This window comes from Clavelina lepadiformis, chromosome 1 (genome assembly GCF_947623445.1).
Source record: "Clavelina lepadiformis chromosome 1, kaClaLepa1.1, whole genome shotgun sequence".
NCBI lineage: Eukaryota > Metazoa > Chordata > Ascidiacea > Aplousobranchia > Clavelinidae > Clavelina > Clavelina lepadiformis.
In genome coordinates, this window is record NC_135240.1 from 4,924,671 (window position 1) to 4,952,452 (window position 27,782).

The 27,782-nt window shown below is 33.2% G+C and overlaps 3 protein-coding genes across 3 annotated transcripts; all 3 read right to left on the reverse strand.

Moving 5' to 3' along the window:
• Window positions 1-120: 120 nt before the first annotated feature.
• Window positions 121-7,512, reverse strand: LOC143448821 (receptor-type tyrosine-protein phosphatase H-like). The gene is made up of 11 exons (XM_076948717.1): window positions 7,509-7,512; window positions 7,122-7,433; window positions 6,632-6,901; window positions 4,494-4,787; window positions 3,608-3,714; window positions 3,271-3,436; window positions 2,083-2,192; window positions 1,210-1,363; window positions 939-1,082; window positions 601-770; window positions 121-459 (listed from the first exon to the last, which is right to left on the reverse strand). The coding sequence occupies exons 1-11, from the start codon at window positions 7,510-7,512 to the stop codon at window positions 268-270; spliced, it is 1,923 nt and encodes a 640-aa protein (XP_076804832.1). The 3' UTR covers window positions 121-267.
• Window positions 7,513-8,132: 620 nt separating this feature from the next.
• LOC143448827 (uncharacterized) lies at window positions 8,133-9,601 on the reverse strand. The gene is made up of 4 exons (XM_076948729.1): window positions 9,454-9,601; window positions 8,991-9,161; window positions 8,338-8,458; window positions 8,133-8,227 (listed from the first exon to the last, which is right to left on the reverse strand). The coding sequence occupies exons 1-4, from the start codon at window positions 9,502-9,504 to the stop codon at window positions 8,133-8,135; spliced, it is 438 nt and encodes a 145-aa protein (XP_076804844.1). The 5' UTR covers window positions 9,505-9,601.
• Window positions 9,602-11,955: 2,354 nt separating this feature from the next.
• Window positions 11,956-27,619, reverse strand: LOC143449924 (receptor-type tyrosine-protein phosphatase H-like). The gene is made up of 26 exons (XM_076950270.1): window positions 27,391-27,619; window positions 26,094-26,258; window positions 25,858-25,981; window positions 24,166-24,447; window positions 23,348-23,629; window positions 22,759-23,043; window positions 21,428-21,697; window positions 20,506-20,799; window positions 19,599-19,705; window positions 19,261-19,426; window positions 18,921-19,030; window positions 18,471-18,624; window positions 18,207-18,350; window positions 17,886-18,055; window positions 17,630-17,786; window positions 16,912-17,038; window positions 16,652-16,741; window positions 16,440-16,457; window positions 16,179-16,260; window positions 15,801-15,894; window positions 15,463-15,539; window positions 15,260-15,389; window positions 15,035-15,162; window positions 13,856-14,013; window positions 13,625-13,760; window positions 11,956-12,826 (listed from the first exon to the last, which is right to left on the reverse strand). Exons 1-26 carry the CDS (start codon window positions 27,496-27,498, stop codon window positions 12,686-12,688), a joined length of 3,999 nt encoding a protein of 1,332 aa, XP_076806385.1. The 5' UTR covers window positions 27,499-27,619; the 3' UTR covers window positions 11,956-12,685.
• Window positions 27,620-27,782: the final 163 nt, after the last annotated feature.

The following is a 27,782-nucleotide window of genomic DNA, read 5'->3' on the forward strand; positions in this document are numbered from 1 at the left end:
ACAAAATTCCTGGTAACATACCTGTGGAATTTGTCAAACGGATGTTTGACGTTTCAAAGTAAGTCAAAACATAAACAAATTATAAATTAGCATAAAGTAAATTAAAGCTTTAACATACAGCTGTGGACAATATGATATAAAAGTATGAAATTTTCAAGAAAGAGCCTAAATAAAGTGCAATACAGCTCCATTATTTTGACATCTCTAAAATACTTACTCAACAATGAGCTTTATGGTCACATACTGATAGTGAAAACTTAATAAGTATCATCTAATGAATACATAAATTGTCCCAGAATCACCTGTTGTGATTGTTGGATAAAATTCGGTTGCAGTCATTTCTTCATTTCCAGTGTTAGCAGCCACAGCTACACGATAGCCAGTATTAGGTTGGAGAGGATAGTTGAAATAGGTGTGGTTCCATGGAGACAGTGTAACTGAACCATCTCCAATGATAAACTAGACAAAAAAATTTAATAATTAAAATATTAAATAATCGTTAATGATTTAGTTTAATTTAATATTTAGTTTCTTGACAACTTTGTGACAGTTCTTTTTTATCTTATAACAAACGATTTTATTTTCAACCATCATAAAAACCTGAATTGATCCAGTTTGACGAGTCAAAACACTTCTTTTTGTCTTTTGAGGAACATTTCCCTGGACAAGGTTGCCTTGATCATCAGTCCAAAGTGTGACACATTCATCTCCTGTTGCAAGGCTTTCACAAGTTCTCATATTTGTAACATTTGGAGTTGGATTTGGCGAATCTTTGCAGAAAAAGTTGTTATATTTAGTAGTTGTAGGTTAAAACGTTAAGCAGCATAAAACAAGACATATATCTTAAATTGTCAAAAATAACAGATGACAGCATGCAAAAATACTGTAAACATACTAGGAGACAAATAAACACTTTTGTCAAAACTTTCTATGCTTACCACCAAAAGCAAGATAGACTGCATAGTATTGAATAGGTCCATTTTCTTCACTGAAAGTGTTTGGAGGTAACACAAATGTAATAGTATTGGTTGATGACTCAGCATTATCACTAAGTGATGAGTTGAAAATAGGCTGGGGTGGAGCTGAAAACATGACATGGAAGAAAGCAAGATGAATTTGACTTAAACTCCACATAATTCGAATCGTTTACAAAGTAATGCACAAAAATGCTCTCTGTCTGTTATGTTGATCAAATACAACACAACACACCTCCCGGCAAAGTTTTATATGTTGCTGAAGATAATCTACTTCTTTCGACGCTTCCGGTCACATTTGTTATCCATGAATACATCTCTACGCCATAATCTGTGTAGGGCTTGAGATCTTTCAAAGTGTATGAGCCACTATCTCTCACTGCAATTTCCTACAAAAGTGAAAAAAAGAAATCATTTAAAAGTGAAGGCAGCGAAGCAAACTGGAATTGTTGAAAACCTTAAACTTCGTATTGCTATGATTATTTTTTCCTTTAAACCAGTGTTTCTCAAACTTTTTGGGATCGCATACCACTCATTCGTTTTTTTACTACACTGCGTACCACCTGGCTCCTGAATGACTTATTTTACTCAAATGTACCGGTATTTATAGTTATTACCGTTATTACTATACCATAACACCAATGAATAGCAAGAAAACACAATTTAACTTGATAGATGCAACTGTTTCTTCTGCACAAGCTTGTCTATCCGGGGCAACACATTACTCACAGAACATCGAAAATCATGTTCAGCGGTACGCGGTACCACTTAAAAAGCTCTCGCGGACCGCTAGTGGTACATGTACCACAGGTTGAGAACCACTGCTTTAAACAGTGATGCTGTTTGGTTTTGATTAACTAAAACTTGATTCTTTTTCAATTGTAAATTGCTTTCTGTCTTTCAAACGTATCTGCCAACAATCTTTGTAACGATTAGTGGCAACAGCCAATTTTGCAGCAAATCTGAATTAAGTTATGAAAGTCTCCAAAACTACATTTAAAACATTTATTGAACGGTGTATAAATAAAGTATGCTTACAGTGTTGTTGAAATATATTTCAGTTTGTATAGTTATTTGTATGAACTGTATATAAATAAAATATGCTTACAGTGTTGTTAAAGTATATGGCTAATCCTTCATAATGACCATCAGGTGAAGTCCAATTGACCTGTAGTTCATTGGTGAAAACATCCACAACAAAACTTGGTTCTGAAGGTTCTTCATACAAATGCCAGAAAATATATTGCGTCATTCCATAACCAACAAGACATTGTTTACAACATTATTGATGTAAGTAGTACAAGCTTACACATTGTTTAAAAAATTAACAAATAAAATTCATAAACTGCAATATTCTGTACAACTAAAGAGATAGATAACGAAAGCATGGAAGGTATCCATGCAAGCGTAATATTACACAAAATAATTAGGTAAGCCAATTGGGATGAAATTAATGTTAAATTCATAGGTGGGCATTACCGTGGTACTATAGTACTAAATTACTGCGCGATACGCGATACTTTTTCGGTACAATACCGGTATCGTCGGTACTTTTGAAAAAAATACCAAATTTTACACCAAATTACTTTTTTCAAAAAATTTCAGTCGATCCCGGTACTCGATAGTTTTCACGTGATCATTTCAAAATTTTAATAAGTATATTTTAAAAATACATGTTAATTAATCCTTAATACTAATTTTAGCATTTGTTGATCTTTTTCAATCTAGAAATGTCAAGTAAAATTAAGTCAAGTGATTAACGCCACATATGTTTTGACCTGGAGTAACCTTTACCGGGAGCATAATTGCGGCAAACATTGCATTTGCAGCAGCTTCTTTTACTAAAAAAGTACCGGTACTGAGTACCAACAAAGTACCGAACTACTTTTTTTAAATCAAACCGAATACCGGAAACGTCGGTAAATTTTTTGCCAAGTACCGGTACCATTACCGACGGTACTTTCAAAGTACCGACTGCCCAACTCTGGTTGAATTGCAGTAGCTTATGCTAAAATCTAAGAAAAACTTTTAATAACCCTATATGTTATCGACTAGCCAGTTTGCGTGTAACTTTTTTCAATACGTTAAGCAAAAGTTATACATAAAAGAACAAAGTTATTGTAGCACACAACTCATATCCTAAAATGCTTCTAAAAGATATTTATTAGTTTATGTCAAAATAAAAATCATCGACTTGAATATTTTACAATATTATTTTACAATATTTTTACTTTGAATGTTATTTGAATTTATATTTAGATGCTTTACTTAAGATTAAAATTAAAGGTTCACCGACTTGAATTAGTATCAATGCTCTCAGGTGTGCTTTCATATCCTTTGCTACGTACAGTCACAGTCACTGTGTAGTTGTTGCCAGGAACAACAGATAATGAAGTTTGGGAAATTTCAAACTCAACAGATGTTGTATTCATTGTGTGCTCTGTGAGACTCTGGTATTTAATCTGTAAATTAAATTTAGTATGAAAGTAAGCCTTTTACTTAAGCTAAATAACTACAAAAATTGTAACAAACAAATATATACCGTATCGATGTTACACTTAAAAACAACTACAATAATTTATGACAATGCATGATTCATAATGACATGGTAACGAGTGATTTGGCATTATTACCGTTATATTATCTCCAGTGCCACTTGGAGTCTCCCATGACAGGACAAGTAGTTTATCTGGTTGAGTTGAGTTTCGTTTAACTGAGAGGTTTTTTATGAAATCGGGATCTACCAATACAAATTATGCGATTCTTGTTTCAAAGACAATGGTAATAAGTGTGGCAAATTAATGTAATTGAGTAAAGATGGATTAGGATAAACAATTGAGGAAAATTTTTAAACAAACTCTTTGCTGAAAACACATCAAAGCTTCTGAGTTAACACATAATCATCAAAAATAAAAAAGAAGTAATTGCTCCACTACCATGCTAAATATAAACTGGGAACAAACACAATTTGTAGAAAAGAAGTGAAAGTTTGCCCAACAAATCTAAAATAAACAAGTATTTGCCAAGACGATAACAAATCACAAAAGGGTTCTTGAATTCATAGAAATATCATGGACCAGTGCTTTCATCATTTGTTTACCCTTCCTGACTAAAGCAAACATGCTCCATAAATGGGGTTAAGCACAAGACAAAGTGTTTTGTTTGCTAAAAGAAGTGAGCATGCCGACATTCAAAGCATTAAAATCAATCAGAAAATATTAGACGTCACATATCGTTAAAATACATTAAGCAATAATCCACCTTATGCCATGAAAATGATAAATACATGAATAAATGATTACAGTAAAATGACATTTTTCCTAATGATTGCTGTTAGTAATTTCAAAAAAATAAATATAGAAAAATGAACATCGTATATTTGTTTTTTAACTTTAATCGACCATTTAAAGTGTTGAAACTTGAAGTGTTTTTCACCAATACTTCATATTTCCAAGCAACCAAAGATACAAAGACACTACAGAACTATAACAAATATGTTTATTTTATTGGCAAACTTACTTGTTGTGTGCCTTGCGCTTGATGATGGTTGACCAGCACCAGCAGAGTTACGAGCTTTCACTGTGACATCATAAGTCTCTCCTGGTGTCAATCCTTCAATTGTGTATGATGAGGTGGTTGCACCAGTCACTATACCTGATGATGTCATGGAACCATCGAAAGATGAAAGCCACCAGTCCACCACATAATCCACAATATCATCACCACCAGGTGGTTTATTCCATTCAACATTTATTTGAGTTGTGGAATTTGTAGAAGATCGAGTTAAGCTTGGTAAATTAGTTTGATTGGGAACTGGAAAATAAATTAACAGTCTAACACTGAGTAACAACCAACAACGTATGTTCGGTGTGAACACACACATTTAGAAAGCAACTAGATTAAGATACAAAAAAATCAGTTTTCTAGATAACTGTAAGATCCAAATGCATGAAAACTGAATAGTTCAAGTTAAAAAGTCATAGAAATTAAAAAATTTAGTCAATGACTGGACCTAAAACAAACCGTGAAGTGACTATAACAGGGGTGGGGGACCAGCGGCCCGCTCGCCTATTTAGTGTAGTCCGCGTCAGAATTTTGTTAAAGTAACAACATAGCATCAAAAATATTAAATGTTTATGTACAAATATTCCTTTGAGATTACTTTGACATTATTGGCCTTTTGTATTCAACCTTCCCCCATTAAACTTTATAATGACGTCAAATATGGCTGTTACGTCACATATGACGACGCTATATTTGTGACCTAACAGCCGTTCAATAGTCTCTGCTTGCAGTAACAAATCATTTACCATGTGGTGTTAGTTGTAAAGTGATTTTAAGGCTATTAGTTTACAGTACAAATTTGATTCTTTTACAGAGCACATTGTTAGATCCTTATATTGTTTATATTTAAAATTTATTGGAAAATTATTAGTTATTTATTATTTTATTATTTTTTTATTTATTTATCTTAAAATTTATTATTGGAAAATATGCTCTGGGAAATATTGGTGATGAGGGTAGAGTTTTCGAAAAAGAACGGACAAAACTTCTGTATTTTCGTTATTTCTATTAGCTTTGTATCTGCATCTTTGTTGAAATAATTGACAAACCTGTATGTTTGTGGCAAACATGTAGCAGCAAAGAAAAATAAAATCTGGAGCGTCATTATGACTCCTGCCATGGAAATAGGAAAAATTTAACAAAGCAGGCTCAGCAGGATAAGATTAATGTTCTTAAAAGAGAGTTAAAAGCACGGCAAACTACTTTGCAAAAGTAAGTACTGCGCAACCGATAACCATGTCATTCAATCGAGTTATGAAATAACTAACAACTTAATTGCAAAGAACCTGAAGCCAGGAGAATTCGGAGAATGTCTTGTTAAAGCTGCGAAGTTGTTAGCGCCAGGCAAAGTTACATTGTATCAAAAAGTTAGTCTGTCAAGAAGAACTGTCTCAGATCGGATTTGGGAAATGGGAGATGATATTGAAAAAACACTGAAGGATAACGTTTAATGTAAAGTTCGATTTATGGTAATATATAACGTTATTATATTAAATATATATACTATATGATTTATGATGGTTGACATCAGTAAGCATTATTCCGAGCTCCATCTGAAGCTGCATGGACCTAACTAGCTTGTAAATGTCATTTTGCAAATAGAGTTGGATATTTTAGCAAATTCTTTCAATATGACTGCAACTGTTGTTCCTAGTAAGTTTCAACATGAAATAATTGAGCTTCAGTCTGATGATACATTGAAAGGTACATAGATAAGATACATTCTTAATACACCGCTTGCTGACTTCAAAAACTTTTTTTTTGATTTTTCTACACAAGCTTTTGCAAACATAAGCTTCAGGTGTACTGCGAAAATGCAATACATGTTGTAGTTTAGATTAGTGAGTGTTTTTTCTGTTAATTTAGCATATTTGTTTCTAAATTGCTGCATCGGAGTCAAACAGCAAGCTTTCCGAATAAAAAGGAAAAAATCTGTTTATAGCAGTTTTATGTCAGATGGTGTTTCGGGGTTCGAATAAAGAAAGTCTGACTGTATTTGCAATGCTATTAATAATCAAATAATTACTCAAAGTCAAAAGAGTTCACAATAAATAATTCAATAAACATGTCCAAACAAGCTTCTACAAACTCACGGGTAGAGAACATGGATGATTCGGATGGATCTGCACTTCCTCCATCATTCACTGCTGTCACTGTGAAACTGTATCTTGTGCTCGCAGTTAAACCATCAATGGTTGCAGCAGTTTCCGCAACACTGATGTTAGATCCTGTAGCTCCAGATGGATTCCACTCCACATTGTATCTTAAAGAAGGGGAATGCCCACTAACAGCTGTCCATTGTAGTGTGATGGAGCTGACAGCTGGATTTGAACTATTTCTTGTTTGAGAAACTTGCAAAGGGACTAAAACATTAATTGAATTCATGTAAAAAACAATTCAATAATATAAGGTAACATAGAAAACAAAGTTTGTCAATTAAACAAATATAACTTACAAAAAGTACATCAGTAAAAGGAAAATACACCACAAGGTTGTGGTAACACCAAGTAGATGGGACCATGGGTGACAAATAATGCACATACCTTTAAGTAATTGATAATAACAATCGATCATGGAACAAACCTGTGTCTGCATTTTCTGTCTCACTCGCATCACTGTACTTTCCTTCCCTCGATGTCATAGCAAATACATTGACACTATATGCTGTATTAGAAGTCAGGCCAGTTATAGGAAGTGTGTGTTTAGTGCCAGTTCTTAAGTCAGCAAATGCATCATTGGATGTTGCTCCATCAGAGTAAGTTACTTGATACCGATTCACAATATGACATCTGTCACCTATACACTCATTAGGAGTTGAAGTGTCGTGAACCCATGAAACAGTCAACTGACTTGAGCTATCAGATGTTATTGTGATGTCAGTGGGAGCTGGTGGAGCTGTAAAGTAGATTAGAAATAAAACAAAGTAAAGTCAAATCACATAATTCACAAATCAAAATAAATACTACTCACACATATACAAATTCAAAAGCAATGGTACAGCTTGAAGCTGAGCTTCTCAAACTGCGAGCCACAGCCCCAATTGTAGTAGCAAAATGTAATTTTGGGGTCGTGAAACAAACTCAACTTATATAACTTAAATTATGTTTTTTGTAAATTTTTTATTAGCTTTACTGTTCCCATCATGCACTTCTTTCATTACTGTACAGTTAATTTCATGGATTGTGTGCATTTGTATGATTTCGCCATAACAAATACCACTTGATATTTGTGGTGGGATGTTTATTGTTTGGATTAACATGTATCATTAACGTGTAGGCTACCCATCAAGTGGTCACATAGAAATTTCATTTGTGAAATGGGATCGCAGAGCAAAAAAGTTTGAGAAACCCTGGCCTAAAGTATAGTGCCCATAAAAGTCTCAGAGAAAAATTTTATTTTTGCTGGTTTATGTGCCAGCAAACCAGTTGTTTTACATCTCAACATGGTTTTCAGTAATACAGTATATTTAAAGTGGTTTGAACTACATAATTTGTAGCATTTAGAAAAACGAAAAATACATCTACTATTAAGGAAATGGTATCAAAACAATTAACTAGTTTAACAGGTAAACACAGTTCTTCTTCTGGACTCTGGCTAAGAAATGATGATAAAGAAGAATTTTGGATCTTGTTCGTCTTGTAAAAATGGGAAATAGTGAAATAGTTGTTCAAGTGTATTTAATGATATATCTGTAGATAATTATGATCTATTAAAATTTGCATGAGAATTAGAATCTTTGATCTTGAAGCTTGTAAAAATGGGCAATAAAATAGTTGTTCAAGTGTATTTGAAAATGTACCTGTAGATAGTCCATTAAAATCTGCATGAAAATTTTGGCCCCCTTTTAGGGCATAGACATGAAAGCTGTATAATGTGTAAGGTCTTATGCTGTCACCGGATGAGGTGTGAGTAACGTTGTACTGCAAACAACAATTCACAAAAGTTGACATAATCATGATCAACAGTACATTTTACTTACTACCGGTACCTTCATTAGCTGAGAGATTAGATTGCCTCAAAATCAAATTACAGGAAAACTTCACAAAAGTTGATTATCACAAAATTACATTACACAGCTGGGTTATTACAGTTGTATTGATTAAAAAGCTTCTGCGTTGACGTTAAATAATGTACAATTAAAACTCATGAAGCAAACACATTTTTTACGGTAATTTTCCATTATCTGCTCCAAACTTTCCTTAGTTGTTCATGTTTTATTGTTGCCTTTAAGTATATTCTGAAATAGTTCTAAATAATTCTAATTCTATATTCCAACCTGCTATTTTTATTATTTGTAAACTTTTATAACTCACACTAAGCCTACATCTATTTACACATTGCTCTGTCTATGTTGTTTTAAATGTTTTTGTTGATAGTTAAGCCCCTTAAAAATTTGTATTTTCTCATCGAATAAAAGTGCTATATAAATGTTATTATTTTATAGAATATTACCGGTGACGTTGTATCTACAGCATTATCTGGTGGAGTTGAAGGAGGTCCACTCTCATCGTTAAGCTTCACAAAAAATTTGTATGATACATCCTCAACAACTGCCCATGTAACCACAAAGAAAGTTGAACGAGCTTCAGTCCAAGTTACATTTGCTGGTGGATCCAATGCATTCTACATATTTCAAGCAACAAACATACAATGTAATAAGTTGAGACATTAAACATTATTTACCATAAAAAGTTAACTTAATCAAAATTAGAAATAAATACAATTAAATCAATAGGTTAATTGATGTTTAACAGTTTATCAAATATCTCATTTCACAAACTGACTGACCCTCAATTTAGATCAAACATTTACGTGTTTACTTTTTATTAACAGGGCATTCTTTATTAAAGCTTACTGTATTGTAATTGCTAGAAATAATACTAATGCATAGCTTTTAATCCAGAAGCATACTTACCACATTTCTCAACACGACAAAGACATACAATAATAATGGGGTGAGCTTCATCTTTGGAAGTAATTATTTTTTAAACTAACAACACTCATCACTTTGTTAACATCTTTGCAAAACTACAAATTTTTTTGAGGCCTAGAGTTTGACAAAACTCTTTGGCTAATTTGTAAAAACATGATGCAAGTGTAATAGCAGTAAAATATTATGACCTGACATGACTAGTATTCCTTGATGACAGACGCTGTTTTATGTAATAACAATCAAGAAATCCTTTGTTTTAGCCACTTAACTCAGCTTGTTTGTTTTGTAAGTATTTCAATTTAAATTCTCATCTATAGTATATTGTGTTGGATATGTGTTTTGTGTGTTTATTGTGTTTCTTTGATTTCTATTTACGTTAAGCTTGAGTTGTTTTAAGTGTGTGACCCAGGGACTTAGGGCGCTGCTTTCAATCAAGATCTCTTATAACTGGCGTTATGAACAATTTACGGGGTTTTGAATAAAGCATAGTACCGGTGAAACACTACATGGAGTCAGAAGTAAAATTTCAACCCACGCTTCTATTCAGAGACCAAAAATACCTTGTACGCTTCAACGCTTTTACTTCTTCTTCGCAGGATTTATCTTTTATTTATCTTTTATCACTGGGAATCTTTTATTTAATTTTAAATAAAATTAATTTCTTTAATTTAATTTTTATCTTTTATTGCTGGGAATCGTAAAACTTAAAATTACTTTGTGTACTTTTTGTTCACTGCAGAATTGACAGAAAAGCGCCCCCAATGCGTAATTTGTGCAATGTGTGCTTGTGCAATGCTGAAATTCAGCTTGGTGTACAATTCGAATACGCCAATAACATACTGTGCCAAATATGATTTCTAAAAAACAAAAAAGGAGACACTGTGCTCTTTTTCTATTTTCACTATTTTCGACAGCGAAATTAACCAAATGCACGAAATGAACTCTGGCACTGCCCCGCCCGTTTATTTAGAAGATACAAGAAAAATGGTTTCAAAAAAGAATGAATTAAAATTCATTTGTATTCACTAAACCGTTAAGTGAAGAATGTTGAGAATTATGCACCAATAAAATGGTGACGTCACAGACGTACAGAACTGGTAATTAGCCTAACAATATTGACTTCAACTAAAGCTAAAAGAGAACTGCAGTGTTTACTACACCAATTCGGAACAGTAATTAATCTAAGAATAAGATCACTAGGCTATAGCCTGCTATGACTATCCACCCCTGTTAATTTGAGAAAAACGTTTACAAGCAACAAACTGAAAGATCTCCCCATAGATTAAACAACTATCACAACTGACGTAATATTCACAACTTTTGCGTCATTACAACTTAAACATCCAACCGTTTGTGAACAAAATGATAACCATCCTGTTCCAGTGTTCTAACCAAAGACAAAAGTCACAAAATGCTGTAACAGCGGTTTTATATCCGATATCGGAGGAGGGAAAAACCCTGTTCAAACACTAAATTTTCTAATCTAAATTTAATTTGAAATGAAAAACAAAATTTGTCGCTGAGTTTGTATCGTGCGAAGACCTCAGTCCGAAGATTAAGATTATAATAGATCATAACAACCGTTTTCAACTTATACCCTCAGCTATATAGGAACTTACAGATGCAATAAAAACTGTGATACGTTAAAATTACTCAACTATTATAAAATTATTTGATAATTTTGACAGTACGGTTTGAGAACATACTGAATAAAATTCATAAATACTGGAAGCCATAAATCTCAAACCTCAATCAAATTTAAGACTTAAGTGAATGGCATATTAGCTAAAAGTTAAACTAAAAACACAATATTTAGTCGCCCAAAAAGCAATTGAAATTGATAACACTGCGCGCACAAAACATCTTATTTTCAAGTTCCATGATTCAATGACATAACTTTGCCACAACAACGGCTGCCAAATTTCATCATAAAATGCATTGATTTTCTTATATTTCAGCACTACATAGCTGTACGAATAAACCACGACAACGTCTTGCAAAGTACTCACATGGAAGAATTCTTATGAAAGTGAGAAATTTATTTACCTAATTGTTGATTTAATTAAGAAACTACCAAATTACATGCAACAAACTGAGCAACTGTTGTAGCGGAAAGCTTTGATATGGCAAAGTGTAGGTTTCTTGTGTATATGCAAGGATATAAGAGTCACGAAAAGGTCAAAAATACCCGAACCTAGAGGCCTGAGTGTATACGCTATTTAAAATTTACCGCTATTTGCTATCCGCCACATAAATGCAAGGGTACCGGAGTAGTCAGGGCACAAGTGCAAGGGTACCGGAGAAGCATTTCACAGCGCCTGTTTAAAATATAAAGAAAATTATATCCAACCAGCAGTTGGAAAAATTACGCATAACTACTGCAAATTTGACTGTACTATATGTTCTCTGCTGTGGAGATAGATTCCATAAGACTCGCAATTAAATGATTTGTGCTAAAAGGAAAACTTTTGGTCAGCCATGAGCGACCATTGCTTCCATTTATTGATACTGATGATTGGTGAACTGTTCCAGAGTTGTTACGATACCGTTATCCGAAAATTTTGCATAACTTTCCAACAACATTAACATATTTGTTGTTAACAAAAACACAATGACACGATAAATTCCATTTAAATTAAAAGAAATACAGCGAGTGAGGATCAAAAGTTAAAGCAATTACCAATTACATAAAGCGAATACAAAACATTACGAGCAGAAAACATTAGTATTTTTCTATGCAAGTGCTTTATTATAACAACATGCGTCACAGTTTATCGATATAAAGTGCAATGATTAGTTTTTGATTTCTACGATACACAGCAAACTACAACATGATATGGAACACAATGGTAAGTGCCAATGAAAATAACTTTTACAAAAGCGAGAAGAAAAGAGAATGTGAGCTGTAAAATAAATTTATGGCGATTTACTGTGTGTACTTATAAGGCGGTATTCAGAAATGAAATTCATCTCGTAAACTCTAGATCATTAAACTAAATGCAGTGATCAACCACAAAGCACTGGGCTCAGTAAATTCTATGTTGCGAAGTTAAATCTACCTGCATTGTATCTGCATGTGCAAAATATGCAGCACATATAGATACAGTCTATCTATAATGAATACAAGCACGTATAACACTTAATATGATGATATAACAAGTGAAATGACAAGCAATTACGTCAAAGACTTAATAAAACATCTGGATGAATGAATTTATCCATGGAGGCCACTAAATGTTGCATTTTCATAGATTGGTGATTGCACTGTGTTCTCATAAACTGGAACTTCATCTGTTGTGTCATAAACTTCATTGATGACGTCTTGCACCATCTCATGAAGCAGGATGTATTGTTTCTGCGAAAGAAGTAAAAAAATAACAACACCATTTTGTCGTCAACATAGTTGTGGCGAATGGCTTTAACTAGTACACAACCGTCGGTACAAAATTCAACAAAGTAATACAAAACACGATATCAAAGACGAAGCACGCTAAAATTGTACAAATGCTAACCAGCAATACAACATTGCAAAACACAAATTTAAAACAACTACCGAATCACTTAAAATAGTACGTGGTGATACAGCTAGTTCAGTGCTCTTCAACAGGGGTTCCGTGAGTTTTAAGGGTTCCTCGTTTATTTAGGGAAATTGATTTCTTGCTTCAGCATTGTGATGCGTCATTCCGATTTTTTTTAGATCACTGCACCGCATTCATACTCCAAGTAGGCCAGTTTGTTAAACAAGAAGTTGAGTGCAGTCAACAACCGAATAAAACATTGATATAATTGTTACGTCACTTGCTGTTAACAAGAACGTTATTGTTGCATCACTGTCATAGGATGTTGCCGTTGTATGAGAATTGCATTAAGCAACGTCGAGCCTCGATTTAAGAAGATTGTAAAAGAAAAGCAACAACAACAGAGTCATTAAATGTCTGACTTTATAACTTTTGTAATAACTGTTTATGTTTTGAAATGTCTAATTATTTTTTGAAGTGTAACAGTGTAATAACGAAATATTTTATTTTCTGACCAAGCAATTCGTAATTTCTAAACTTTTGTTAGTGGGGTTCCGTGACAAACGCGAAAGTACAAGAGGGGTTCCGCGTTGACAAAAAGGTTGAAGAGCACTGAGCTAGTTTAATAGTCTTACATCGGTCTGCACCATAGACATCCTATGTCTTCTCATCTCATGAACGATGCCAAATATATCAACATAGTCATGATCTTTCATGTGTTGAAGCAAACGATCCATTGCTATGAAGGTCCCTGTACGTCCCACACCAGCACTGGAAAGATATCGACAACATTAGTTGGAAAACACTTATTACGAATACGTATTAACATACGCAAAAGGATAAGACGTGCATGACGTCATATTAACCTGCAGTGAACTGTCATTGGTCCACAATCTCTTGTTTCGCGGGAAACTTGTCTCTGGAAATATCTCACAAACTTGACAAGGTTCTCAGCTGTTTCTGGAACACCGTGGTCAGGCCAAGCTGTGTAATGGAACTGAGTGACAAGTCTCTGCTCGGTGTCCTTTGAAATGAAAGATACAAGATCTTATATAAACAATATAAACCATCAAAATATTTCTACACTTTAGTGTGTAAAGTGGACTCAATTGAAATAACGCAAACTGTGTTCAACTCTCGGCAGCACTGCGCTATCAATGTAAAGCCCTTGGGCAAGGCAATAACGGTGATCGTGACTATTTGGTGAAACAGTTGAAAAAAAAACTAAAATAGAAAATGCACAAAAAATGCATCCATAAAGTATAAGTATATAAAGTATAATATAAGTATAAATAAAGTACATAAAGTATATAACGTCTATAAAAGTTATAAAAAAGGCACTGCGCAAGGACCGGTTAAGATGATGACTAAGAGAAACGAACCAAGTAGCAATAGTATAGACTAGGTCACTAGGGTCATATTTTGGTTAATCATTATTCAATCTCTTGTAACTGATTGGAGCTATATCGGCGAAAAACATCCGTGAATACACTGGCACAGCCCTGACGTTTTCTTCAAGCCATTGCAGCAATTAAATTTTAAAGCTATTGTAGATGCACAAAGACGACGGCTGTCTACAGTTTGCTATGATGTCATAATGAATCATTGTTTAACATGATTTCAAAATAACAAAGACCGTTGATGCCTATGAGCCAACAACATTCTCACTGAAGTTTCCAGTTAAAACAATTTTGACGTTTGACATGGTTTAAGGTGTTGACATAAATTTTAATAAGCTCCTTGTTAACACTAAACTTAATGCACTAAACACTAAACTTAATAAACTGTGTCATTCATTCAATCATGTTGTGCTATCCACGCCATTAATGCATCCATACTATAAAATCGTCATCAGCTTAGTTGGTATTTATGTTAACCTTGCGAGTTTTCAATTACTGATCGATCTATAAACATCATTGTTTCAGTGATGATGCCATAATCTGTAAATTATTTTCCTGCAACCACTTGTATATATAAGTTACAATCGGTAGTTACACTTGATAGAAAACACCATTCTAATTTGCAAATAAAATAATTTACAATACCCTTGACAACATAAATTCTCTGTAAACCCAGTCTTTAGAGGTTGATTCCACAACAAGCTTCACTGCAATTCCAGCCATCACAACAGGCTCGTTATTGTATGGCCAGTAATGGTCGCATTTTACTCTTTCTGCAAAAACAAGACCAATGACGTGAAAAACTGTTCAAACATCAATTTATTTTACCATCATTTTGTGGCATACACATTTACATTTTAAACCACAGACCTCCTTCAACAATCTGAGTTAACATGACGATAGTTCTTGAGTTTTGTTCCCAGATCATTCTCCAGAAATCTTCTTTAGTTGTTGGAAGTGGACCTTGGCTTGCAATGAACTCTTTTTCCTTGTTGTAGCCCTGCCCATGTTTAAAATAATCATTTATTTGCTTTCAATTTATTAATTATTAATGTGAAGCAAATTTTACTCACTGGAATATAGTTGGCGTGGATGAAATCTGTTCCTGGTTCATCTCCAACCATATCAAGTTTAACTCGAGTGACGTCATCTGCAATTTACAAAACTAGTTACATAACGTCAAAAAAGCGTAAAACTAATTACATTAGGGCAACTATTTTATTCTGTGCTTTCTTGTGTGATATTGTGTGTGATACGTAGAATGAAGAAAAACCTCGTTTACATAAAAATCATCAAACAGATAACATGATTTGATGCGGTAAGCAAAATTTTTTTAGTGATTTTTACAAACAAAACATTTTTAGCCACAATTCAAATAACACCACATCTATACAATTATGTTCATACTAACATGGTAATATGTTCTTCTTGTATCGGTTCTTTGTGTAATTTTCAGATTTAATGGCTTCAGATGTTGATTGATCAACACCAACGTCCTTTAGTTCCTGCAAAAAGCAATAAAAATCATAGAAATGTAAAATTCGAAATATTTTTGCAAGCTTGTGTAAAGCTTGACATCAAAGTTCAATCATAAGAGCCATGATGTGAGGTAAGAGATAGAAACATAAAAGACATGAGGTTGAAAGTAATGAAGTAGAGAAATGAAAGTATTAAAACTCTATTTAAAGCAACTTTTATGATGTCATATAAACCAGAACTACAAGCAAACTGATAAAACAATCATAATTCATGAGAACATAAAATCTGTCCAATGTATGTCACCATCTACCTCATATTCTTCTGTGAGGCGATTGTAAGAATTTTCTCTCGTCTTTATCATGTAGTCATCAAACTGTGATGTTGGAATCGACCTGCATAAACAATCTATATGTTAAGAGTGTTCTTAAAAATTATCAACATTTTATGTAAAGAAAACAGTTGAACACTAACACAATTACAAAATTGTATATTATTAAGACAAAGGAGACCGTAGCATGTGTTCCTTGGCAAATAAAATCTTATTATAAACAATTAATGTAAACTTGCAAACCTTGAGCAATCACTTTTCCTGCAAAATAACATGAAAATGGTAAGTTACAAAGAATAAGTTATGATGTTAAATGATTTAAACTAACTAATAAATGGAATTGAAGTAAACTTATTATAAATAATTAATTAATTTACTGGATATTACAATGTTTAACAAACACACAAAAACGATTTTAATCTCAAATAAGTTTATTTTCCAGAAAACAATCTTACGTTATGCTGGTGTTGGTGTTATAAGTCCTGGAGCTCCTTGCTGGAGAGGCATTGTGGGAAATTTCTATGCTGTTGTTGTTTGAGCCATATCTGTGAAAAGAGTAACCTCATTTTAAATTTAGGGCAAAAGCACATAAATATCAACTCATTACACTACTGCAACAATATAAAGTCTTTAAAACAATTTAAATTAAAATTGATCTACAATATTAAGTTACCAGACACAAAGAGCTGTGTCAAAAAATTGCCAATACACTTACGATCTTCCTTTTTTATGAAAAGTACGCCTCCTGTAGTAGTATATTCCACCTACTATGGCAATAACAGCAATAAGAGCAGCAAAAACCAGTCCCACGATTAAACCAGTATTAGGACCAGAACCACCACCTAAAAAACAAAACATAAGTCGCAAACAAACAACCTAAACACATTTCAGGATTCAGCCGGTTTTTCTAAAACGTCGTTGGGTTGCACATTGAATATGTTTTTAGTTCAATTGGTGAATATTAATAAAATTCTATTTACAATGTTGTAAATATATAATACACTAATACAACATACAATATATTTATAATGTATGAATCTGAACCAGTACCTGATAAAAAATTAATTTGCACAAAATATGAATCCAAAACGTTTTAGGCTCTAAACATTTATTCTAGAATATTGTTAATTTGCATGTTGAATTTACTTTACTTCTGCTGGTTAATATTTAATCAATACTTTGTTAATATATTTCATAACTAATACTACTATGTAAACAAATTAAAATTGCAATACAATATCAGTTACCACAAAACCTATTGAACAATTTCAAATTAACATACCTGTTGAATCTGTCCAATAAGTACATGAAGCAAAGTGAATAGTAAAATAAACAAAATATAAATTATTAAATAGCAAAAGTAAGGCAGAGTGTTAAATTAGTAATTAGTTGTAATAAAGATTGAATGACTATATAAATTATCAAAGATTCACCTGTCATGATCGTTGGATAAAATTCTGTTGCAGTCATTTGTTCATATCCAGTCTTAGCAGCCACAGCTACACGATAACCAGTATCAGGTTGAAGAGGATAGTTTAGGTATTCTACATTCCATGGTGATAAAGTAACTGAACCATCTCCAATAGTAAACTGAATAGAAGAAAACTTGAGGTTACTGTCAAAAAAATTTTACAGCTTTAACATTTATAACAAATGATTTCACTTTTTTGACTTCAACCAGCAGAGAACCTCAATTGATCCAGTTTGACGAGTCAAAACACTTCTTTTTGTCTTTTGCCGGGCATTTCCCTGGACAAGGTTGCCTTGACCATCAGTCCAAAGTGTGACACATTCATCACCTGATGTAAGACTTTCACAAGTTCTCATATTTGTAACATTTGGAGTTGGATTTGAGGGATCTTTGCATAAATATTGTTAACAATTCACTATGTTTAGCATAAAATACCAAGGACCAGTTAAGTATAAATGAGGAAAACTAGAAAGTACAAAACAACTTCAAAATTAACAAATTAGAAATACTTCACAAAAACACCCCAAGGAAATGTTTACCACCAAAAGCAAGATAGACTGCATAGTATTGAATAGGTCCATTATCTTCACTGAAAGTTTTTGGAGGTAACACAAATATGATGGTGTTCACTGATGACTCAGCGTTGTCACTAAGTGATGAGTTGAAAACAGGAGAAGGAGGAGCTGAAAACATGAAGCTTAATGTAAAATTTTTAATAAAGTTTAATTAATTCCGAACTCTTACGAACTTATGCAATAAACTGCTTCTCATTAGCACATTAAAACAGAATTGTAACTACATACACCCTGGTAAAGTTTTATATGTTCCTGGAGATGATGTGCTTCTTTCCAGTTGTCCAGTGGAGTTTGTTATCCATGCATACATCTCAACCTCATAATCTGTGTAAGGCTTCAAGCCAGTAAGTATATATGGGCCACTATTGTCAACCTTAATTTCCTGCAAAACAAATGAGGAACCACCTAAGCTATTTAAAAGTGACGAAATCAACAAACCAGCACTATCGAAAATATATAACTTTTATTTCTATGATCATTCTTTGTGAATGATAATGTTGTTGTGGTCTGATACAGTTAAGGCAGCTTTACTTAATAAATGTTTTAGTTGATAGTAAATTACATTCTGTGACGCAAATGTTGCTTAGCAAGTAGCAAATATAAATAAAGTTATGAAAGACTGCAAAGTTATGTACAGAACATCTTTTAAAGTAAGTAATATAAACACAGTATGCTTACACTGTTGTTAAAATATACAGTTAATCCTTCATAATAACCCTCAGGAACAGCCCAGTTGATATGCAGTTCATTGGTGAATGCTTTTACATTAAAAGTAGGCTCAGCAGGTTCTTAATACAAAACCAATAAATATTAACAGAATTGTTTGATGAAAATGGTTTTAAACTTGCTCTAGCAAAAACGTTTTAGCAAAATTAAAACTCAAAATTTGCAACCAAGTGTTTTATGCGTTGTCAAATACAAAAGTTAAAATTAAACAATCTTTAACACTCCGTAGCAAATTTCCTTTTGGGAAGAGCTTAAACAAAATTTCTATTTTAAAATAAATAAAATCACCAACTTGAATTAGTATCAATGCTCTCAGGTGTACTTTCATATCCTTTGCTATGGACAGTCACAGTCACCGTGTAGTTGTTGCCAGGAACAACAGATAAGGAAGATTGTGAAATTTCAAACTCAACAGATTTTGTATTCATTGTGTGCTCTGTGAGACTCTGGTATTGAATCTATAAATGCGGACGAATAACTGAAAGTATACCAGCATATAAATACACTGCATCAATTTATATTTCCTAATTTTGTATTTGAAATAAAAGATGAAAACCAAGTAATTTATTATTTATAACATTGCATTAGCACGTATTTTATCCAAAATAACATCCTATTCAACATTAATACCGTTATATTATCTCCATTTCCACTTGGAGTCTCCCATGTCAGGACAAGTATTTTGTCTGGTTCATTTGCACTTTGTTCAATGGCAATATAACTCACTGGATTTGGATCTGAAGTAAAATAAAAAGTGCAGAAATACCTGAAACCTAAAAAGTCTGTTCTACTAAACTTTGTCTTACTGATAAAGTTTTAACTTCACTTAGATATGGCAAAACAATAGTAACTAATCATGTAAAATATACATTACACAAAGCTAAATACCATTCGGTAAAGCAAAAGGTAAGTGTCTTAATGTATATAATATTATGTACAAAAAATGCAAGGCAGAATAACAGTATGTGTCAGCAGTATATATTCTGTGATTCATGTAATGACAAAGATTGAAGGATTGCAAGTATAGCAAAATTAATATTACTAATAGCAAAGCTGGATGAACAGAACACTGATCTTTATTGGTTGATACAAAAAACTAGTAAGTTTGCAAATGAAGTGAAAGTTTGCTCAGAAACTACACAAAGCAAAGCATTTCACAAAACAAATATTTGCTTGGAAACGTTTTACGTATGTACAACCACAATGGATTGTCTTTTGTATCATTAATGGTCTCCCATGGCCTATAAATACAAATACTACCATATCTCATCTCATGGTTCAGCAAAAGATCTAAATTTGAGTTGGGTAAAGTAGCAGCCATAGGCAATAACACAATTAATAAACTGTCAACAGATACCATTCATGCATGAACAACATGATAAGAGTAAAATGGCAAGAGGTTTACATAATTGTCTAAAGCAATTGTCAGAAAATGACAAGTCAAATATTCGTTACTCCTGCGCTTCTATGAATAATCTTAAATGTATTTACACATCCAGGCGACCAAAAATATTAAAACACTCAATACATAACCCACTTGTTGTGTAATGTGCGCTTGATGATGATTGACCAGCACTAGCAGAGTTACGAGCTTTCACAGTGACATCATAAGTCTCTCCTGGTGTCAATCCTTCAATTGTGTATGATGATATGGTTGCACCAGTCACTATACCTGATGATGTCATGGAACCATCGGAAGATGAAAGCCACCAATCCACCACATAATCCACAATATCATAACCACCAGATGGTTTATTCCATTCAACATTTAGTTGAGTTGTGGAATTTGTAAAAGGTCGAGATAAGGTTGGTGAATCAGGTTGATTGGGAACTGGAAAAATAAATTAACAGTCTAACACTGAGTAACGGCCAACAACGTATCTATGTTGTGAAACCACACATTTAGAGTGCACCTACATTAAGACATGAAAAAAATCTATATTCAAAAGAACTGTAAGATCTAAATGCGTGCAAACTGAATAATTCAAGTAAAAAAGTTAAAAAATTGGTCAATGACTAAAACAAAACATGAAGTGACTAGAAGGAAAAATGAGGTATGATTATATAACATACAGTAAAAAAAGCAAGATATAGATTGGCATTCTGAAGGTTAACTTTGCTTTTGATTTTTCTATGTGAGCTTTCGCAAACATAAGCTTGCTTCTTCAGGTTTAATGGAAAAAAAAGCAGAAATTGCAATTGCGAAAATGCAATATATAAAATATATTCATCAATAGATAACATCAGAATCAAACAGCAAGCTTTCCGAATTAAAGGGAAAATATCTGTTTGTAGCAGTTTTTTGTCGAATGGCGAGGATTCCGGTGTTTCGGGATTCGGATAAACACAGTCTGACTGTATTTTCATTATTATTAATATTCAAAAAATTTACTCAACGTCAAAACAGTTCCCAATAATTAAGTCAATAAACAAGTCCAAACAAGCTTCTACAAACTCACGAGTAGAGAACATGGATGATTCGGATGGATCTGCGCTTCCCCCATCATTCACTGCTGTCACTGTGAAACTGTATCTTGTGCTCGCAGTTAAACCACTGATGGTTGCAGAAGTTGTTGTTAGATTAGTCGTAGACCCAGACGGTCCTGACGAGGTCCAACTCAAAACATAAGTGAGTGAAGGGGAAGTCCCACTCACTGCATCCCACATCAAATATATTTTGCTTGTTGTGGCATCTGAGCTGTTGCTTGGCTGGTTTACTTTTGAGGGAACTGCAAGTTAAAAAGGTATTTTTTAGTGTGACAAATAGTAAGAGGTTGAAGTTAGTGAACTTCTCGGTTGGTTTACTCTTAACTCATTTACTTCCGGACAAAACCTTTGTACACTGTTATAATTTATTTTATGCCTTCCTTCAAACATTCACTCTGATGAAGGACATAAGCAAAGTCTGAAGATATAAGTCCAAAGGCATAATTCCAAAGACATAAGTTCGAAACTAGTAAGCCTAAATAAAATTATGTATTTACCTGCACTTTTTCTGCTTTTAGCAACCTCGTGGTATTTAACATATGTTGTTAAGCAATTAATAGTTTTACAAAAACAAGTTTTGATATTACAGTAGAATCCACTTATTATTGCCATGGATAATATGATCATCTGTTTTATATGACAATTCTGGTCTTGAATTTTGCCGTATAAAATTCTGGTTTACTACGACCAGTCTTTGGATATAACGACCACTTTTTCTGTCTTTTTCAGATTTTGTATCAATTTTTCATGTCAATTATGCAATTTGACAGTGACAATTGTGCAGCATGTATTCTCACCTATTCACCTACTGACGCTCACTTTATCGTTGCTATTTAATGTTAATTAAATTAATGATGAATCCTGTGTTTTTTGTCATTTTGCGTCAACTATATCGATCCTGGTGTGATTAAACAGTACTGTAACAGTTTCGGTATTGTGATCATTTAGATATTTTGACCAAAATGGTCTAGTCTTAAGGTGGTCATAATAAGCAAAGTCTACTGTATAAGCATGCAAAGTTCTTTAAATTGATAAAGCCATGTAAATAATCAAGCAAGCAATCCTAGTTTTGGTCTTGTTGTATTAAATTGCCACCGTACTAAACTGCATCTCTCCCAAAATATTAGTTTTAATTTATGCGTAATTTTGAAAATTACTAGTAACAACAAATAGCTCGAAAAGAATACGAGATATTTGAAAAACAATGCTTGACAGCTGTTAATCAAATCAAGTTGAAGTAAAATAGTATATTCTATGAATCGAGTGCAGTCTTATGCATAATTATTAGTGCATTATCATTTACCTGTTGTTGCAGATAAAGCATCAGATAATGTTCCAACTCCACCATTTGTACTCTTAGCAGTAACAGTTATGCTGTAATCAGTGTTTGCTTGCAAGTTGTCAATAGTGGCAGATGTGCCAGTAACATCCATTGTACTAGAACCACCACTGCTGGCAGGTGTCCATGAAACAACATAAGCAGCAATAGATGCAGAACCACCACCAGTTGTATCAGGAGCACTCCAACTTATCTCAATCGATGTCGATGTCACGGTTGTAGCAGATAATCGAGTAGGCTTGTCAAGAGCTATTTAAACAATATTGTGCAAATATAAAATAGCAAACTACGTAGTAGCTTTAATTTTATCTGTTTTAGCGTGACTGAGTAAAATGTGGCAATGAATGTTATCGTTTAAGAATGTGATAACATGAAGAAATAATGAAGATACATGAAGAAATAAAACAAAAGATGTTTTATACTGATCAGTGTTTTGATCATTGAGATGAATTAAAAAAACAAAGTAAAGCAAAAAGGTTGTAAGATTGCTTAATTTTTTATAAATCACTGTTTTGCTGCACAGCTACCTTTTCAATATTCTACTACAGCTTACTTGTTGCAGGCAGAGCATCAGATAACTCTCCAACTCCATTATTTGCACTCTTGGCAGCAACAGTTATGCTGTAATCAGTGTTTGCTTGCAAGTTGTCAATAGTGGCAGATGTGCCCGTAACATCCATTGTACTAGAACCACCACTGCCGGTAGGTGTCCATGAAACAACATAACCAGCAATGGATGCAGAGCCACCATCAGTTGTATCGGGAGCACTCCAACTTATCTCAATCGATGTCGTTGTTACGGTTGTAGCAGATAATCCAGTAGGTTTGTCAAAAGCTGAAACCAAAACCAAGAGAATATTACTTAAATAAACAAAAGTTATATGAGAATGTATAAGTTATGTATATACCCAGTCATACACAGATGCATAAACAAGTGATTTTGATTAAATTATTCTAGCTATTTTGAAAATACCGACACTGCGGTGACCGATGATGTAAATAACTACATATACTCGTATATTATACATAGTAAATTTGCTATATCGTATATAACAAATTTATGATCATGAAAATGTGATGATATCAAATATGACACAAACATGTTATTAATTTTGCAAAAATGATTTTACAGCAAAAACTGTCCTTTCTGTATGACCAAAACTTAAAATAACGTTATCACTGTGTGAATCACATCTTTAATAACTAAAAAAACTAATTTAAAAGTTGATTGAAACTTTTAACTTGAATGAAGCTAATGAAAAACTATGTTTACATTTCAAACAACTTAAACAGAAATAATATAATACACACTTTCATCAGGTGCTGGCCATTAGTTGTTATAACTAAGTTAATAATAACGTTAATACTTACTTGCTACAGGTGATGATGCGCTATCATCAGTGGATATCACATCATTCTTCCAAGCCAGGACAGTGACGGAGTAATCAGTGTTAGATGTCAATTCAGTGATTCGCAACATTTTTGTGTTGATGTTTGCAACAGATTCAGTTTGCTTTGATCCACCACCAGAGTAAGTTACTCGATACTGTGTGGCTTGTTGGAAGTCAGCAGCAGGATTTGTGTAATCCCAACGAAAAGTAAATTGGTTGGTTCCCACATCTATAAAGCCTGAGATGGTTGGTGCCGCTGATGCTGTAAGAAAGTTGCATTAAACAGAAACTTTACTGAGAGTAAGGAGTCAAGTCCAAATAAAATTAAGTTAACCTTTCAAGGAAATTTACGCAGTTATTGTTGAAAATGTATGGTAAATCATTGCTAAAAGTATGATACGGGTGACAGTGATTACAACTTTATCTTTAGTTGGCATTTGAATCAAATATGACAGTAATAATAAGATGGTTAAATCTTTTGGATTGAACACAACTCATTAGATAACTAATTAATTGCAGGTGACGTTTATTTTCAGCATAAAACTGTCACAGGTAAGAGTACTGTATATATTCTAGTGAAGCATTCATGTATTTATGACAATTTCTTGTATCAGACTACACTATGCTACAGCTTCTTGAGTTTAGTCTTGGCTGTTGTCGCTAGCCTACTTCATAAATGGTAATTTCCATAAAGAAAAAAAATGCTTCACAGCCACATGTACCATGTCATCATCTGTGACATTTCTATGCTGAAAATAAACATCAACTGTGATTAATCACCTACCTGTGGGATAACTGTCTATCCAAAACCTGTTAGTTAATCTACCACTCACTAATTTCAAGATAATGAGCAAAAAGTATGCCCTTGAACTTGACAAAAAACTCTACTTTAACTAAAATTTTTCAAAATAAGCCTTGTTTTAGTTTGATTGGAAGATCAAAAAATTGAAAGATCGTTAGAAAGGAAATGCATTAGGCAATGCACAAAAGGAAAACAGACATGTAAGTAAAAAACAAAAAATTTGCTAAACAAATACATGTCTGGGTTCCAGATCATACACTGCTGCAAAATAACAAAATAAAAGACTGAACAATGTCTTATATCATTTTTATAACTTCAACAAAAATATCAAAATTCTCTTGCGTTTAACAAAAAATATAAAGCAAAAATAGTAGAACTTCAAAGATTCAGAGATGAATAAGGTTGTTACCAGAAACAGCTTATTATCTTATGATTTCAACGTTTACAAAACAAATGGTTTTATATAGTGCTCATTCATTTAAACATAAACCTTATAAAGTAGGCCAATATTTTCCGAAAATGAACAGCATGTAGTTTTCCTGGTTCCACGACAATTAATCGTGGGAAATTGACCGCGAACAAACTCACCGGGGACAACTGACCGGAGAACAACTGACCGTGACGTAAATTTACCTAGAACCAACTGACCTTAAATCATATTATCACTTAAATCATATAATTTGAATAAACAACAATGCTAATTTGCGTAAAAAATAAAAATAAAATGCGTAGCGGTTGATTTGTGTCGCCGGCCAATTTGTTGCCGGTCAGTTGACCACGACCAATTGTCGCCGGTGAATTTGTTCACGGTCAATTGACGTGATCCCAGTTTTCCTTGTTTGTTTTTTTGTATTGCGTTAAGAGTCAAACCTGTTGTAAGGCTCTTCAAAAATGCAAAATCTGAAGAAGCGCTATGACTAACAGCAAACAGAAAAACATCATAGTTGGTATCTGGTTGAATCGCATCACCAGATGTGGTCTGAGTTACAGTGACCTGAAAAAATAAACACCAGCTGAGTACCTATTGTTATTTAGAAAATATTTGTTGAATCGACATAACATCAAAAACGACAAAAAAATCGTGATCATAATCAGAAATCACTCACTCCAGGTGATACTGTGGCACCGGATGGTGAGGCAGGATATGAACGACCACTAAGTTGTACGGTGACTTGATAATCCAAGTCAGCTTCCTCTGTCCATGTGAGAGTGAAAGAAGTTGAGCGAATCGAAGTTCTGTCAAATCCTGTTGGTGCATTAACTGCAGCATTCTGTAAACATAGCCATGTTGGAAATACAACACAGAATTATTGAAAGACAAGCAAGCAGTCATAAATTTAAAATAAAATGCAAAAGTGAAGTTAGAAGTCTTTTAAACTTTTAAACCATCTTTAAACTACAAGAAAAATGGTCTTTATATTAACACAAGGAATTAACACTTCAGTATATATGGCATTCAGTGCTATTTTAATATTTACATTGTAATTTACATGGTATGCTAGTTTATTATATACCTTGCAAATAATTGTTCATACAAACAAAACACACTGATATTAATTCTACAAACAGCATTGTATAAACGTGTTTATGAAAAAATACGAAATAATGAAAACTGAACGGAATGAGCCAATATGAACTCAAACTAAAATAGAATATTTAAAAATATTATTGGCAATAAAGATTCAAGTAAATATTATTACCAACTCCAGCAAACCTTAAACCGATGTCACATATAGATTTCTTGACTTTGGTTAAATATGACTTTTGAATTTGTTGGCCCAAGACAGCATTCCCCAAAATAAAGAATACCAAATAAGTTCTCAAACAAAACATATCAACATTTTTAAAAATTTAATTGCAATCGCATCAAAGAAATTTGTTTTAGTAATCAAGGGAATTTGTTGTTTGGCAGTTTGTCTTCAAGGCAATTTGTTTTATCATTTTGTAGTTATGTAAATAGATTTTTTATTATCATATTCTGAAGTGTGTTGCGAATAGACTCAAGATTTGCTCATGTCAGTATGATGTTCCAGTTTGTACAAAAGTGCACAATTTTCCTCATAACACATCCCTAATTGAATGAAAGCAAGGTGGAAAGGTTTTAAATGAAATACAACAATACAGTTGCAAGTGTGGCAGCCTCCAAAATTTCTTTTAAGCCTCAAAAAATGTGGACTTCACACTGTAGAATATTAACAAAAGGAGTTAAGGTGCACTAGAAAATGGTGACGGTAAACAGCATTGTCATTACAACTACTTTCAGCGTCTCCAATTAAACAACCAGTATGTGATGTTTTGTGTTGTTCTGTTTTTTACTATGATTGCCTCATATAAAGCTATTATCTTTTCTTGTAAATAGCAGTTTATACAGAAAACGTACTAATGTTACGAAAAATTACTTACAACCATGGTCACATACAACAGGCAAACAGCTAACTGGAAAAACATGGTTCTTCGTAGTTTATGGACAAATCGGCAGGAAAACAAATAATTCTCAGAAACAAATTCCATTTACCGGTAAACATAAAACATAGACACTAGACAGCATGTGGTATGTTAATAGTAGCCACAGCTTCAATGCTTTGTAAGGTATTTTATTTTCAACTTAGGGAAGAACAGAAAACTTCCAATTCCCTAGACCTGGCAAAAATGACAAAAAAAACAAGGGATAAAAGTCTTAAAAAAAGCAGAAATTGAAACTAGTGTTGTAAAATGTGCAACCATTCAAAAAATGTTGCAAACTGACAAGACCTGCTCAGGTTTGCATAATAATACACCGAAAATAGTAAGACTTC